Genomic DNA, 16335 nt, shown 5'->3' with positions numbered 1-16335 from the left:
GTTTCTCCTGCTTTGCAGAGTAAGTTAAAATATGTATGTATATAAACATACATAAGCATATTTAAGCAGGTGAGAGCGGATCAGCTGAGTTAAAACGTTGACTGCGCTGCTTGTGCTTGTTTCGCTGCTCGCTTGAGCTGCGCAATCGAACAGAATCCGTTAGACTCAAAGGAGAAAGTTTGACAAATTTTTTATACCTAAGCTTTCTTATGCGCTTATTTTAACACGTATGAGTTTTAAATCTTTGGGGATATACCCCTTAAAATTGTCTACTTCAAATCTTCATGGAACATTTTAACCCTATAATTGCCATTTTAGACTTTCTTTCATCAAAGCTGTTTTGAACACGGGTTAAAAATAATCATTTACACTAAAAAAAATTCTTATTAAATTCTAGTGCAGAAAGTCTGAGAATGGAGCTTTTATTTGAAGTCATTTTATATGTGATATTTTCGATAAATTAATTGCATTTTCTGCCAAAAAAATTAAAAAAAAAATAAATTTTTAAATTAAATTAAATATTAAAAAAATTAATCGACTCTCTGCACTAGCACTACCTTCGGCAAAGTTAGCCTGGGAAATATCCTCTTCCATAATTATAAGCGTTTGTTCGTGTTGAGTAACATTTTTGCAAAATTGTTGGTCTATGCTATTGAAGGAGAAATAAAATTCATTATACCGTAAGGTATGGGATGTAACTGTTATATTGCGAACAATTAATACAGCTTGCAAGATAAGCGTTATGTGTTGCTGATAAAATAAAAGTAACAGTGTGAGAATTAAATTAATTTGTTTTTTTTTACTATAATTCTTATATGTATGTAACTACTACGGTCCCTGAACATATATGTACAAAAATTATGTTATATTTAAGTTCAAATAAATAAAATAATTTCTTGGGTTATAACTTAAATAAAAAGCTTTGTCAATATTACGCACACAAGTGCCACCAACGATAATTGTGACAAGCCACAACCGTTGCATAAATCTGTCTGGCACGCCACACACTCGTCACTGCTCGCTTCTGTGCTATTTCCTAGTTCATTCCGCACCGCTTCGCATGCGCTTAGGCCATAAGGAATAGCAATGCAACCGAGTTTCAATTTCTTTTCATCATTATCTGGGAATTGAAGGAAAGAATAAAAAAATATGACATATTACATACACATATTTATCAGTAAATATAATAATTATACGAAAAACTCACCTTGAACCTGTACACTATAGCACGCATACCCCTTTACATCTGCCTCGTCAAGTCGAAAAATTGAGCGGTAATTGCGAAGTAGAGTAGCTGATGCACTCTCCGGCAGAATTCTCCTTATTTCCTCAATTGCGTATGTGCGTCCATCATCTGGGCAGTTAATTATACTTTTTTCATTACAATCATCTCCCTCACATGTATAGCATAGAAGCTTATTCGCTATATTGGAAATGAGACAAAAATTAACGCATTTTTGTTAAAGTTGCTTTTTCATGCTGGAGAAGTACATCAAAATTATTGCAGATGACACGTTTTTGAATAGAATTTTGTTGTTTAACGCTCGAAGTGCAACTCGAAAACACAAGAAAACAAAATCTATACAGTGTAATGGCCATGACCAAACTTACTACTCTATATATGAAAAGTACAGGGTGTCGGGTGGCAGAATTGAGTTTCAAATTTAAAGTTTTTCCATCGAACTTCCAAAAACTATTGTGCATGAAATATTGGGGAAGGATCTTAGACTTTACCCCTTCAAATTCAAATCATGCAAGGGCTTAAGCCTAACGATTACCATTTGCATAAAAAATTCTGAGACAATGTTGTGTGTGATAAAGCCTACTTTCATTTAAATTGAAGTACCACCACCGGCTATGAGTGTTTTAATCTTGCTCCTTTCTAATCAAATAAGTCCAAAAACGAAGCCTCCACAAGCTAAGCAGGACAAAGTTCCAATTAGAACAATAAATCTCTACTACCAGAACAACGAAATACGTTTCGAAAATAGTCTAAACTAACAATTTGTTGGTAAATTAGAGGCATATAACAGAGGATAAGGATTATATTAGTTTTGGGGAAAAGAAATCCATTATGATATGGGAAGAAATCAAATAACTATTGACTATAGATTCTATCTGAAAATATGATACAGGAATGAAAAGGCCAAAGAAACCTGTTACTTATAAATGAAGATAACGAAATAAGCATTTACTTACCGGGAGGTGTGGTTGTAGGAGAAGGTGTACTTGTAGCATCAGTTGACTTGGAACTGGAAGTTGAGTCCGTGTTTGAGGAGCTACCTGTAGTGTCGTCTTTAATAGTTGTAGTTTCGATAACTGTTGTATGATCAGCAGGAGAAAAAGTCGTGCTAACTGTTGTGTCGTCAGTAGGCGAAACAGTTGTGCTGACTGTTGTATCATCAGCAGGAGGAGAAATTGTGCTAACTGTTGTGTCATCACCAGGCGAATCAGTTGCGCTGACTGTTGTATCACCAGCAGGAGGAGAAATTGTACTAACTGTTGTGTCATCACCAGGCGAATCAGTTGCGCTGACTGTTGTATCACCAGCAGGAGGAGAAATTGTACTAACTGTTGTGTCATCACCAGGCGAATCAGTTGCGCTGATTGTTGTATCACCAGCAGGAGGAGAAATTGTACTAACTGTTGTGTCATCACCAGGAGAAGCAGTTGTGCTAACTGTTGTATCACCAGCAGGAGGAGAAATTGTGCTAACTGTTGTGTCATTACCAGGCGAATCAGTTGCGCTGACTGTTGTATCACCAGCAGGAGGAGAAATTGTACTAACTGTTGTGTCATCACCAGGCGAATCAGTTGCGCTGACTGTTGTATCACCAGCAGGAGGAGAAATTGTACTAACTGTTGTGTCATCACCAGGAGAATCAGTTGTGCTAACTGTTGTATCACCAGCAGGAGGAGAAATTGTGCTAACTGTTGTGTCATCACCAGGCGAATCAGTTGCGCTGACTGTTGTATCACCAGCAGGAGGAGAAATTGTACTAACTGTTGTGTCATCACCAGGCGAAGCAGTTGTGCTAACTGTTGTATCACCAGCAGGAGGAGAAATTGTACTAACTGTTGTGTCGTCAGCAGGAGATGCAGTTGTACTATCTGTTGTGTCGTCACCAGGCGAAGCAGTTGTGCTGACTGTTGTGTCGCCACCAGGCGATGCAGTTGTGCTGACTATTGTAACACCAGCAGGAGGAGAAATTGTGCTAACTGTTGTGTCGTCAGCTGGAGATGCAGTTGTGCTAACTGTTGTTTCACCAGTAGTAGATGCGCCTGTACTCTCTGTTGTTGTAGTGTCTTCTGTGAGGAGAAATTAAATGAAACATTAATATTTATTTAAAAAAGAATCTAAAATCTGTGCTGCAAGATACAAATATGAAAACATTCATGTTTTTTGACATAACATTGTTTGTTGGATAATAAGCTCCAAATGAGTTCCATTTGATGTAGGCATGTTTTTCTCTTGTTTTTGCATTCTTCGTTTGTCGTTGATGCTTCAAAACGTTATTTGCACTTTCGCCAAAATGTATGCCAAGATATGCATTTATTATTATTGGACATGTATTCGGCGTAAGTGTAAACTACTCTATTCTATTCTACCTATATTCTATTTGCAGAAATCCGCGCAAATGGGATAAGCGTTTGACTGACATTCACCTGGGAGTAGTCAAAAAATATACGTTTTAGGACCTTTTAAGGACTACGATTAAGGAGCATGCAGCTGGAATGTTCGAGCCTTTCTCCGGCTGGTTGGTCGGTTGTTGCTCTCTAAAGGCAAAGGCTGATATTAACGCAACCTGGGTAATGTAATAAAAGTGATAAAGTGAGAATATCATCAGACCCTGAGATGTTCACTACAGTAAGTTCGGAATTTGTCATAGAGTATTGCATTTTCCATCATTACAGTGGGCGTGTACCTCACCACTGGCCGCATCACAGCGAGATTCTTCGACAATGCTTGAATCGCACTTGTGAACGCTGCCCTTATCACGACAAAAATTGCGCTTCATTCTCTATTTTAATCACAATTTTTATTTTTATTTAGAACTTTGGCTCAATTCGCAAATCTTGATTCGTGTTTATTTTTACTTTGCGATCAGCTGCTTTTCTCACTCGCAAAAAACAAAAACAAACTTGCAACTTTCTCTCAAAATGAAATGCCAGTTTGCTTTCTCTCTTTCCCCTCCTTTGCAAGTTTTGGTATACAGGGACACCAAAACTTGGTAATTTGTAATAATTTGCTTCATGAACAGATCTGATGTTGCCAAGAAGATTCCTAATTTCACTGTTTCATGCGCATGGCTACACATAGACATTATTTATTTCAGCGAGTATGTTTCGTGAAATGTGAAGTGGGGAATAACCACAGTTTCATATAGCCGTTCATTTAGTTCGCCCAAAACTGGTGAGTAATTAAAATACGGCACTTACTGAAATCAAATTCTCACAGAGCGAAACATGTGTACGGCTTGTACGTCTAAATATTTAAATGTTTATGTCTGTAATATTGCTTGTACGCAATTGGCTGATAATAATGGAGATATGGAAAATTATCAATTTGTGAAAATTCAATAATTGGCATGTGAACATACGCGTGCATACATACATATATACAAATATAGTAAGCATATATGCATACATCTTGAGCAACTTGGTATTTTGTAGAAAATAGAATTTTTCTTAGTTAGTACAGAAAAGTTTGTTTGCATGCGCAATGGCGTGCTAAAAATTTGTTTTTGGGAACATACTTAAGTACATATGCATGTTTTTATGTACATATGAATGTTACAGTTGGTCGGCTGGTTGATGTGGCGATTGTTTTTACGACTAATTACACGTAGCGCGAAGACTGTGCCATTTTATTACCACAACTGCCAACATGGCAAGGAATGAAGAATTTATCTCAACATAAACATAAATTTATAAAATAAATAAATTTATTAAAAAAAAAGTAATATATTAGAAAAAAGTATTACGTATGAGAGAAAAATCTATTAAAAAAATATTTTTTTAATAGTGTTGCCACCTTAATTTTATGGCAAAAGTAGGAATTTATCACACATATCCGTTGAATATTAGGATAGTATGTATCAAATAAGTAAGCTTTAATAAAAAAAATATTTTTAACTGGCGTTGTCACCTTTTTTTTCGAAATTGATTACAAAAATAGATTATTTTTTGTAAAAATAAATATTATATGTACCTAAATTAATCCAATAGTGTTTTTAAAAGGCGTTGCCACCCAATTTTAAAGAAACAATTTATTTCATAATCAAATTAATGTATTAAAAAATAGCCATAAGTATTAGGAAAAAGTATTCGGTATTACAGAAAAACTTTTAAACACAATCTTTTTTGATAGCGTTGCCACCTTATTTTTATGGCAAAATGAGCAATTTATCGAGCATTTTAGTAGAATAGTAATACATATATCGCTATCAAATGAGAGGTCTCTAAGTAAGCTCTAATAAAAAAAACAAAATTTAACTGAAGTTGCCACCTATTTTTTGGGAATAGTGTATTAAAAAATAGCCGTAAGTATCAGGAAAAAGTATTTGGTACTACAGAAACTACTAAAAAAGAAACTATTACATAAAATTTTTTTAATAGTGTTGCCACCTTAATCCATACATATATCTTATTATTTTACTGAACTGTGTGATAAATGGTTATTTTTGCCATAAAAATTATCTTTTTATCACACAGTTCAGTAAAATAATAAGATATATGGAGCTATAAAATGATAGATGTCTAGGTAAGCTTTAATAAAAAAATATTTTGAACTGGCGTTGCCACCTATTTTTTTGTAAATTCATAACAAAAATATACTTTAAATTGTAAAAAAAATATGCGAACCTAAATCAATTCAATAATATTTTAAAAGGCGTTGCCACCTAATTTGGAAGAAATAATAATTTTATAATAAAATAGATGTAAATTAATTAAAAAGTATCTATTAAGTATTAGAGAAAAATCTATTCGAAAAGAAAAGTTCTTTAATAGCGTTGCCCCCTATTTTTCTGGGAACTTCATAACAAAAATATATTTTTAATTGTAAAAAAAATATGCGTACCTAAATCAATCCAATAATATTTTTAAAAGGCGTTGCCACCTAGTTTGGAAGAAAAAATTAGTTTTATAATAAATTTAAATATACTTATTCTCTCACTTTTTTATACAATAATAAAAAATTTGTTAACTGAAAATAAGAATTGTTTGCCTTTTCCTTTCAACAATTTAATGTTACGGCAGGCGCTTTAGACGAAAGCGTTTGTCTGTAATTACTATTCGGTAGTGTCCGGCTCGAGACCTGCTGTGGGCGCGAATCACCAAAAAAGGGTTTTTTTTTAATAGCAGTCGCCTCTCGGCAGGCAAAGGCAAACCTCCGAGAGTACTTTTTTCATAAAAAGCCTCCACGTAGGAAAACCATCTGCCGTTCGAAGACAGCATTAATTTTTATGTCCCTACATTTGTGGCACAACATCAAAACGCAAGCGAGATGAATTAACTGATTTGAGTTTTTTTGATAGGTTGCCACATTCCAACCAAAATTGTATTGCACTGCTTGACATTTGCAAAAATGTGTATAAAATTTTGCGTTAAAAATTGATTCAATGGTGCGAAAACTTTAGAAATAAAGTCTCTAAACTGAAAAACATCAAACAAGTGAAAGAAAAGTTGATCAATCAACTACATTCGTACATTCTAGTTACTAATTGGGGTTTGCGCCGCGTTTCTGCAAAGTGAAGTAATTTGCCGAAAAATAAAGGATTTGTGGGGAATAAAATCGTGGATGTTGCTCCATGATAACGCCATCTTTGTCCGTGTATTTTTGACAAAGAACGAAACAAATACCATCCAACATCCATCGAATTCACCTGCAGGGAGTCACTCGAATCAGGCTTGAGGTCGTTGGCACTGATGTGTTAAGAAGCGACCACCTTGACTCCTTGCCATCATAAGATCTACTCAAATTTCTTCGGAGGTCGGGTCGATTTAAAGAAAATAAAAATCGAACCCGAGTGCAGAAAAATGGACTCAATGTTGTCGAAAAAAAAAATTTTATTGTTTCTTGTTGCCCAAGAAGGTAGCGGCAATAGGTCAGCCTACCAGATGACAACGATTTCTGCCTTATAGACGCTCGCTTTAATAATCGCATATACTTTTCGATATGAAGATATGTTGAATTTAAAAATTGGCCATATGTTTTCGTAGGACTGGCATTGCCGAAATTGCAGTTGAAAAAATATGGCTATTCTGTAGGGTCAGAATTGAAGGCCTGTGTAGAGTTTGAAGCAATTTTCGATTCGAGCAGCGACGTCAAAATCTAACCGTGCGTGCTAAAATAGCTGGATGGCCTAATCGTTTGAAGCTTTGTGTAAATGGCGACCATTTGGAATGAAAATTTTAAAAGTATTATAATTTCACATTTTCACATATTAACTTGTAATAGAACTTATGGCAGAACTACATAAGTAAAGTAGCGAGAACCTCTTCCACTGGAAACATTCGTGCAACATATGCTGCGCTCAAAGAAAATGTGAAATGAGGTCGACTATGAAAAAGATGAGGCGGCTGGAAAACTGATACTTGAGGGTACTAACTTTTGAGGGTAGTCACGCTCGGAGAGAAGATGCGAATAAATACGCTTAGCCTGGTTTTAAAATGCGCATAAAAGTGCTTGCATTTTTCTCGGAGATTTCTTGGCGATAAACGAGTCAGAGCCGCATTTAAGAAAAATTGCCTAACGTTCGGATAATATTTAACGTTTGGAATTAGCATATAGCGGCCGCCGTTTTTTGTTTAATGTTAAAGAGAGGCAAAAAAGGTGTTTTTTTTTTCAAAGGGTCCCCATTTTTTTTAAAGGGTTTTTTAAAAATTGGCAATTCATTAGGCACCCAAATTTCATCTACTTTAACATTTTTTTGGTGTTGTGAGTGAGTGCTGGAGCTGCCATTTTGTATTATTTTTACTCTAAAAATTTTTGGTAAACTTTTTCAAATATAGACAAATAAATGCCACAAAACTTAAAAAAAAAAAAAAATACGTACGTATGTACTCTAAAAAAAAAATCATGAAATTACGCAGATTTTTTGGCCTTTGGACTAGAATCTCCCCTTAAAGACCTTTAGAATATATCATATCTAAATACGGCGTCGTCCGTCAATCATATTTGTCACTTGTGCACTAGGCAGCTGCAGTATACAACAAGAAAAGCAATGGAGCGCGTAAAGACTGAAACAAAGACTTTCATCACTTAAAATAATTTTTTTTTAGTAAAAAATTAATTAAAAAAAAATCGGATGATTAATTTTGCGCCACCTCGTAAATCTCGACCCGTGTTTTCTCTGATTTTTTTACAGCAATCGCTGAAGTGAAATAAGCTAATTCAAACAGAGTTGAATGATTAATTTTGCGCCTCCTTGTAAATCTTGACCCGTGCTTTCTCTGATTTTTTACACCAATCGCTGAAGTGAAATAAGCTAATTCAAAAAGAAGTGGATGATTAATATTGCGCCTCCTTGTAAATCTTGACCTTGATTTTTTCTGATTTTTTTAATAGTAATCGCTGAACTAAAGTAAGCTAATTGAAACAAAATTGGATGATTAATTTTGCGCCACCTTGTAAATCTTGACCAGTGTCGTCTCTACTTGCTGTCGATTCAGGACACCAATCGCTGAAGTGAAATAAGCTAATCCACATCATTGCATGCAAATTACTAAATTTACTCCTTCGTTGGCTTTAATTTGTTTCAAAATAATTTGACACAGAAATTTGTAAGAAATGCTAAAGTTTTAAAATGCCTTACTAATGGCAATTAAAAAATAATTTTTTTTTTTATGAATTCATTATTAATTTGAATTAATTATCAATTAGAATTAATTTACTTATGCGTAGATCTTCTTGCTTTCATTTCACCAAACACTTCATTTACACTCTCACTTTAACATTTCGTGTTTTACGCTCACCTGCAATTGTGGCGCCGGCAATGATTGCCAACAGTAAAAACAGGGTAAGTAGCTTCATTTCGAATTTCTTTCTCCTTTCTCGAGCGATATTTTATGGTTTTGAAATCGATTGATTATCCTTAGAACAGAGCTGCTTTTTTGGCTTTTGTTTTTGTTTTTTTTTTTTTCGTTTCTTTGTGTTTTTTGTTTTTGGAAGTATACAAGCATATATATGTACGTATATCAAAAGTGAATTCCCGTATTTAGTGAGTTGAATTAATTTTCTAATTTCTATATTTCACTCGCAGCGTAGGCGCGCGAGACGTTACGGATTCTGTTGTCGCTACCGTTTTGCCTTTGAGACTAAATTCGTTAGAGTTTGCCGTTATGACTACCATGAAAGTTGAGTGTTACTTGGCTTTTATCGCCTCTGCATTAAAGTGGTCCGTTAGAAATCGTCCACACCCTTAGGCCACGCCGCTCTGGTCTATATCTCTTATCAGTTCTAATGGTGGCAATGCAAGCAGGTGTCAATGACAAAAGAGGAAAACAAAAAACAAAAAATCACTGGGTAGGCGCGAAAGTCGCTGAGTGTGCGTGTAAGTGTGTGATTTGGGGCTTGCAAATTTTGCTGTTGTGATTGGTATCTATATGCATGTGTGTGCGTGTATATGCACTGCATACCAAATACATACATACATACGCACATTTGTATACACATCTGGATATTTTGTACACGTTTTCCAATAATATGACATTTTTTATTTCCATTTTTATTTTAATTTTATATATTTAGTTTGGGTTGTTTGGCAAACAAGTTGTGTATGTAACATAACGGTACACTGTTACACACGAGTGTATGACGCAATTGATATTGTTAAAAAAAAATCGATCAGTTGATAAACTAATAACCGGCAAACCTTAAACGACTTATTTTTGGGATTTTGTTTTTGCATGTGCGAATATGGAAGTGGTGAGAAAATGCTTAGATCATCTGCAAGAGAGAAATTGTATGTTTCGTTTAGGGTTTTGATTTGCAATCGAGATATTTAAAGTTTACAAGTTAAAAAAAAAAAAATAATTAATATAACGCCTTAGATACAGGCCCACCCTATAATAAATTAACCAATGCCAATTAGTAATAATTTTTTTTAATTTTTATTAAATGCTGATCAGATTGGAGGTGCTTTTTCCAACAGCGTTTTTTGACAGATCCCCCGTGACAATTCTGAAACTACTTATGAATATTGCGTTGGGGAATAAGTTCATAGCGTTTTTATATTTTCTTTTATGTTACAACGATTTGTTTGCTGTTTGACAAAGGGTAAGTATTCATTTGATAGAACTCTTTCTGCTCTACAAAACTATTAGGTGTGCAACTAAGTTGCCGCTGTTTGTCAATAGATGTCGCCAGCAATGTGTGCTAGTCGATTCTCACATAACCTAAACGTCATAAACCGAGCTTCAACATTTGGTAAACAAACTGCTTCGACACATTAGTGATTTTGTTTTGGTATCATATTCTTTTGGTTTTGTGAAAATGTCTGATTTTGTGCCGAATAATCGTCATTTGCGAGAAGGGTTGATTTTCCTCTTTCATTCGAAAAAAAAACGGCGCCTGAAGCGCATTGAGAGTCACAAAAAGTTTATGGAGATGCTGCTTTAAGTGAAACAACGTGCCGAGATTGGTTCCGCCGCTTTAAGGACGGTGATTTTAATGTTGACGACCGTTCGCGTGAAGGAAGGCCAACAACTTTCGAAGACGCTGAATTGGAGGCATTGCTCAATGAGAATCCGTGTCAAACGCAAGAAGAGCTTGCTTCAGTATTAGAAGCTACCGCCAATCCATTTCCAAGCGATTGCATGCTTTGGGAATTATTCAGTAACAGGAGACCTAGGTTCCTTATGAGTTAAAACCAAGGGATGTTGGACGTCGTTTTTTCGCCTGTTAACAACTGCTCCAGCGGGGAAAAAGGAAGGGTTTTCTTCATCGCATCGTGACGGGTGATGAAAAATGGATTCATTACAGCAATCCAAAGAAAAGAAAGTTATGGGGAATCGGCCGAATATTCGCTCTGCGAAGGTTATGCTATATATTTGGTGGGACCAAGTTGGTGTTATTTATTATGAATTGTTAAAACTCAGCGAAACCATCACTGGGGTCAGTATTGACTTCAAATGATGCGATTGAGCCAAGCACTGTGCCGTAAGCGGCCGTCATATGCATGAGAGGCATGAAAAAGTGATTCTACAGCATGGCAACGCTCGGCCTCACGTTGCCAAACCCGTTAAAACCTACCTGGAAACACTGAAATGGGAAATCCTACCCCACCCGCCATATTCTCCAGATATTGCACCGTCCGATTATCACCTGTTCCGGTCTAGCTGACCAGCAGTTCCATTCATATGAAGACATTAAAACATGGCTTGAGCCGTGGATAGCCTCAAAAGATGAACAGTTTTAACGCGACGGTATACGAGCATTACCAGAAAGATGGGAAAAAGTAGTAGCCAACGATGGGCAATACTTTCAATGATTCACTTGTAACCATTTTTTCAGAATAAAGTTGTATTTTCATCAAAAACACCACGAGAACGTAGTTGCACCATTTTGAGTTATTTAATTTTTTATCAGTTTTGAGGAAATGGAATGGAAGGCAAAAATCAACATTTTCGATACCTGCTATTATTTGCTTTTCATCGAGGTGAAAAAGCTTCCGAAGCGGCCCGGGACATTTGCGATGTGTATGGAGAAGGTGTCATAGACGAGTCGACAGCACGGAAATGGTTTGCAAAATTCAAAAATGGCTACTTTGACGTAGACGATACGTCCCTCTTTTGAATACAATGAAAAACGTCTCAAATCCCTTTTGAAGTAGAACGGTCGCCAGAAAATGAATTGCGATCATAAAACGATTCTCAATCACCTTCATTCAATGGGATTTACCGATAAATTGGGAGCCTGGGTGCCTTACGAGAAAAGTAAAGAAAGTCGCCTTCAATTGCTTGTCAGTATCTCGTCAGCCATCGAGCAACACGCGGCCATAGGCAGCGCTTTTTGTACCGAATCGACACAGGAAATGAGAAATGACGCCTAAACATCAATATGACTCAAAGAAAGGAGTAGGAGATACGTCAAAGCAGAGTGTCAAGACGGATCTTCATCCAAAGAACATCATGAAATGAGTTTGGTGGGACTGGGACGGCATGAGGCACTGGAAAATGCTCGAAAAGAATGTCGAGATCAACAAGAACCTTTACATTGCCCAGCTACACCGCGTTAAAGACGCTATTCGACTAAAAAGACCTGATCAGCTCCTTTTACGACAACAACTCAAAGCCGCACTACATGAGCTCCAATGGGAGGTACTTCAGCATCCGCCGTATTCTCCGGACCTTGCACCGGCCTTTTTCGTTCCAAGAAGACGGTGGACGGCGCTACTTGCCATACAGCCCGTGAAGCAATAGATGTACTTTGTCGTCGGTTCGGTTAGCAATTTATCTCTCGTTTCGGACCAATGGATTGTCCACCAACATCGTGTGATATCACACCTTTGGACTTGTATTCGTAAGTGTAAGTAGAGTCTAAATGCTTTGTGGGTAAACCAGCTTCGATTGAGGCATTGGAAGCCAACATTACTAAAATTGTTCACGAGATACCGACCGAAGTCCTCCAGCGAGTCATCCCAATGTTTGTTTACGGATTGCCGATTTACGGCGTAGTTGCGGCCAACATTTGAAAGGGATTATCTTTAAAAAATAAATGCTAGGAATGGTTCTACACAGGAATAATAAAGATTTCCTAATCAATTGGAATTTTTGTTGTTTTATTTTAATTTAAAATCCCATACCTCTAAAATGATCACCCTTCACTTGCAGTTTCGCCACCCACGTTTTGATTTAAAATTTGCTTACCTACTATCTCGTATTCAATTATTTCCTCTTTACAATGAATTACTAATAAAATTTAATTGAATCAATTAAACGATTGAATTTCCTGTATATTTGAGTACTTTGTTATCGCTTTATGTCTTTAATTGAAGGAAACTAATAATAACTAACAGTGATTATCGAGTTTTTTCACCTACAAAGAAACGAAGATATGAAATAGAACCATTAGTGAGCAATGTTTTATTTCGATACTAATCAATGAGTACATAATTCATTGTAAATGTGAAATTTTTGATATTAAAAGATGGTTTTCAACAAATTCTACGAAAGGAATATCCTAATTCTCGCCTGGCTGACAAGCTTTAGAAAATAATTCAAAAGTTACGAATGCTATTCTATTTCGTGTGCGACATGCCCTCTCACCTGCAATTGCTACAACTCTGCACTCATGGTGTGGCTACCAAAGCAGCCCTTAGTATCGGGAAACTTGGGGAAGTGAAGAAGAAGTGGCAGTCGGTCTTTAAATCAATTCACTTAGACCGCTGCCGATCCATTGAGACCTAACTATGGGTGATTTGAAAATCGTGGTTCAATTGTTCCGTAGAGGGAAGAGTTAGATGTCGAATACCCTTCATCTGGAGATCTTATTATGTCTGTCACATAACTTGAATTGGAGTGCAGAACTCACGCAAATTCTATCTTAAGAGACTATCATAGACCATGCCCAGGCTGCATAATATTGAACTTAATATTGGGTTTGTACTTAATCACCTTTTTTGGGTTCTTTCTCTAGGCATTGTTACTTGATTAAGGCTGTCACTAAAAGGTGTACCAATGTTACAAAAGTTTGGGCAGCTACATACGATGAAAATAAATCGTTTCCTACTCATCATTGTCCTAGCAGTCGTGATTATTGCTAAGGCACTCAATTCATTCTAAAAGTTTGTCTCTAACTACTCGACACTTTGACTTGTAATATGCTGAAGTGATAAAACAACCAAAAAATCTTCGATAGAGGGCACTACTCCCGTCCCTGCCTTCAAAGTGTATTTAGATTCAAATCGTATTTATTATTACGAGACCATGGAAATATGATCACAGTTGCTCAGAAGAAATTTGAATATTTATATATCTATGTAACTACAATATATTTATGGGCCGACTTTCTTTATAGAATGTAGTTAAACCAGCATAAGATGCAAATACTCTTAAACATCTTAAACTCTTAGAATTCGATTGTCATATCACATCTGATCAGCATTTCGATCTCGAAAAATTTGAATGCTGTCCATTTGCTTCAAGAGAGTTGCTCTTGAGTGGCTGGAATGGAAAGAAAGGATTTGCTAATATTTGGAATTGGAAAAATCAACACAATTAAGCGGATAAACCATTTCGCTTTGCTTTTCAACCCGAAACGAATTGCGAAGCCGGACTACATTGAACATTTATTCAGTATTCTTCATACAGAAATGGTACTTTACTATTACTACGTAATACTACACTGTGCGACAAAATGGGTCCAGAACAGGCCACGAATGCGTTACAGCAATTATGAGAGAGGTAGAATACTGAATCACCAAACGTTTTGCCCCCTAAACATCACAAGTTTTTTACAATATATTGAAGTTTACCTAATTTGGCCTGAAGCGGATCTAAATTATTTGAAAAAAATCGTCTAAAACTACATTTACCATTAATATTGTCTTTAAGACTTTTTAATAAAATTTAATAGCGTATGTTTTTCTGGAACATTTTTGCCCAATATTGCTTACCTATGTAGGACCTTATTTGTAAAAATCTGAGAAATATTAAGTTTGTGGAAGGTTGAAATGTTTCACAGAAATATTTCCCGGATAAATTCAATAGAGGTCTTCTCGGATGAAAATAGTATGTAGTAACGGTAGTGTACAGTAAATTCATTTATTTTACCTGCTGCTTAATGTCATTAACTGAATGGTCATTACAGTCTTTTTATACAATACCTAAAAAAGGCGCTTACAACCGTTTTGGGTGTTTGGTCGAGCCCCTCCTCCTATTTGTGGCATGCGTCTTGATGTTGTTCCACAAATGAAGGGTCCTCCAGTTTTAAGCCGACTGCGAACGACAAAGGGTTTTTATGAGGAGCAGAAATACACTCTGTGGTTTGCCATTGCCTGCCGAGGGGCGACCGCTATTAGAAAAAACTGTTTATATTACACCGAGATTTGAACCTACGCACTTCCGAATGGTAGTCACGCACCAACCCATTCGGCTGCGGCGGCCGCGATATTTGCCCAATACATGTATATTATGATACATATACATATTATCATTATTTTCATATGCAACTTTTTTGTTTCGAAGATAATTATACGTAAACATTAAAATTAAATGCCTGCTTTTAAATTTAGATCGGTAAATAATTTCAAGAGAAATTTTAAAATGATAAGAAATTAATTAAAAGGTTAAGTATCATGCGGGTATTTTGTTTAGTGTTTTGAGGTACTTTTTCATAAACTTGTAGAATAAAAGAAAAATAATAACAAAGTCAATATTTTGGCTTTATATTGTTTTTACTTATTATTAAATTGATTTATCCGAAAGTCCTCTGGGTTTGAGGGGATACCCAATAAACTTATAAAATATGGAGGGAGCACGATTCACGCGGAAATACGCAAGCTTTTCTTATACATTTTCGAGATTAGGATTAGTACCTCAGAAGTGGAAGGAGTGCGTAAGCATGCCTGTCTTTAAGAAAGGAAACAATACAGATCCCAAAACTATCGCGATATCCCTCTTTTTGGCTTATTTTCGAAGCTATTCACAAAAGTAATAGCCGACGATATTGCAAAAAAAGGCATTAAAAAAGAATAACGAAGTTTCCGAAAAATCGAAAAATTGTAAACTCAATATTTGTTGCAAGTTAAATAAAGGGTTTTTCAATAAGGGCGGGTACATGTTGAAATGGAATAAAACAAGCTGTGTGAGTTATTGACAAAATTATTTTTTTATTTGAAAGGCGCATATATGCCATTAAGTGTGGAATATGACATCATTGAAATGCCCGCCTCGGCTTCTTACGGTGGAACGGATCCGAGTGGTCCAATTTTCAATGACTCTTTCGCATAGATCCTGCTGAATTTGAGCGATGTCCTGTGTTATGTTCACCTTTACAGCATCGGTCGATTGTGGTTTATTTGCATAGACCTGAGACTTCAAGAAACCCCACAGGAAAAAGTCTAGCGAGAGATAACCTTACCCTCAAATCGTTCATGCAGAATGTCAATCGTGGCGTTTGCTGTGTGGCACGTAGTGCCGTCCTGCTGGAACCACATGTCGTCTAGGTTCATATGGTTCAATATGGGCCCTAAGAAATTGGTTATCATCGTTGTGTAGCGCTCGCTGTTGACGGTGACCGCCTCATCAACGTCGTTTTCAAAAAAGTACGGACCAATGACGCCGCCAGCCCAAAATCCACACCACACGGTAACTTCTTGAGGATGTATT

At 36.2% G+C, this 16335-nt stretch overlaps 1 protein-coding gene across 1 annotated transcript; it reads right to left on the bottom strand.

Moving 5' to 3' along the window:
- Positions 1 to 679: 679 nt before the first annotated feature.
- LOC128864006 (mucin-2) lies at positions 680 to 9361 on the bottom strand. Its single transcript, XM_054103465.1, has 4 exons — positions 8980 to 9361; positions 2200 to 3309; positions 1208 to 1423; positions 680 to 1120 (listed from the first exon to the last, which is right to left on the bottom strand). The coding sequence occupies exons 1-4, from the start codon at positions 9035 to 9037 to the stop codon at positions 909 to 911; spliced, it is 1596 nt and encodes a 531-aa protein (XP_053959440.1). The 5' UTR covers positions 9038 to 9361; the 3' UTR covers positions 680 to 908.
- Positions 9362 to 16335: the final 6974 nt, after the last annotated feature.

This window comes from Anastrepha ludens, chromosome 5, assembly GCF_028408465.1.
Source record: "Anastrepha ludens isolate Willacy chromosome 5, idAnaLude1.1, whole genome shotgun sequence".
Taxonomy (NCBI): domain Eukaryota; kingdom Metazoa; phylum Arthropoda; class Insecta; order Diptera; family Tephritidae; genus Anastrepha; species Anastrepha ludens.
The sequence above is the reverse complement of the archived record's forward strand: the minus strand, read 5'-3'. Positions and strand labels throughout refer to the sequence as shown.

Bases quoted from the DNA above. Each gene is read 5' to 3' on its own strand.
- LOC128864006 (XM_054103465.1), bottom strand. From the start codon at position 9,037: ATGAAGCTACTTACCCTGTTTTTACTGTTGGCAATCATTGCCGGCGCC. The intron at 3,310-8,979 runs GTGAGCGTAAAA...TTCTCCTCACAG, and splicing joins TGCCGGCGCCACAATTGCAG to AAGACACTACAACAACAGAG. The intron at 1,424-2,199 runs GTAAGTAAATGC...TTTCCAATATAG, and splicing joins TCCTACAACCACACCTCCCG to CGAATAAGCTTCTATGCTAT.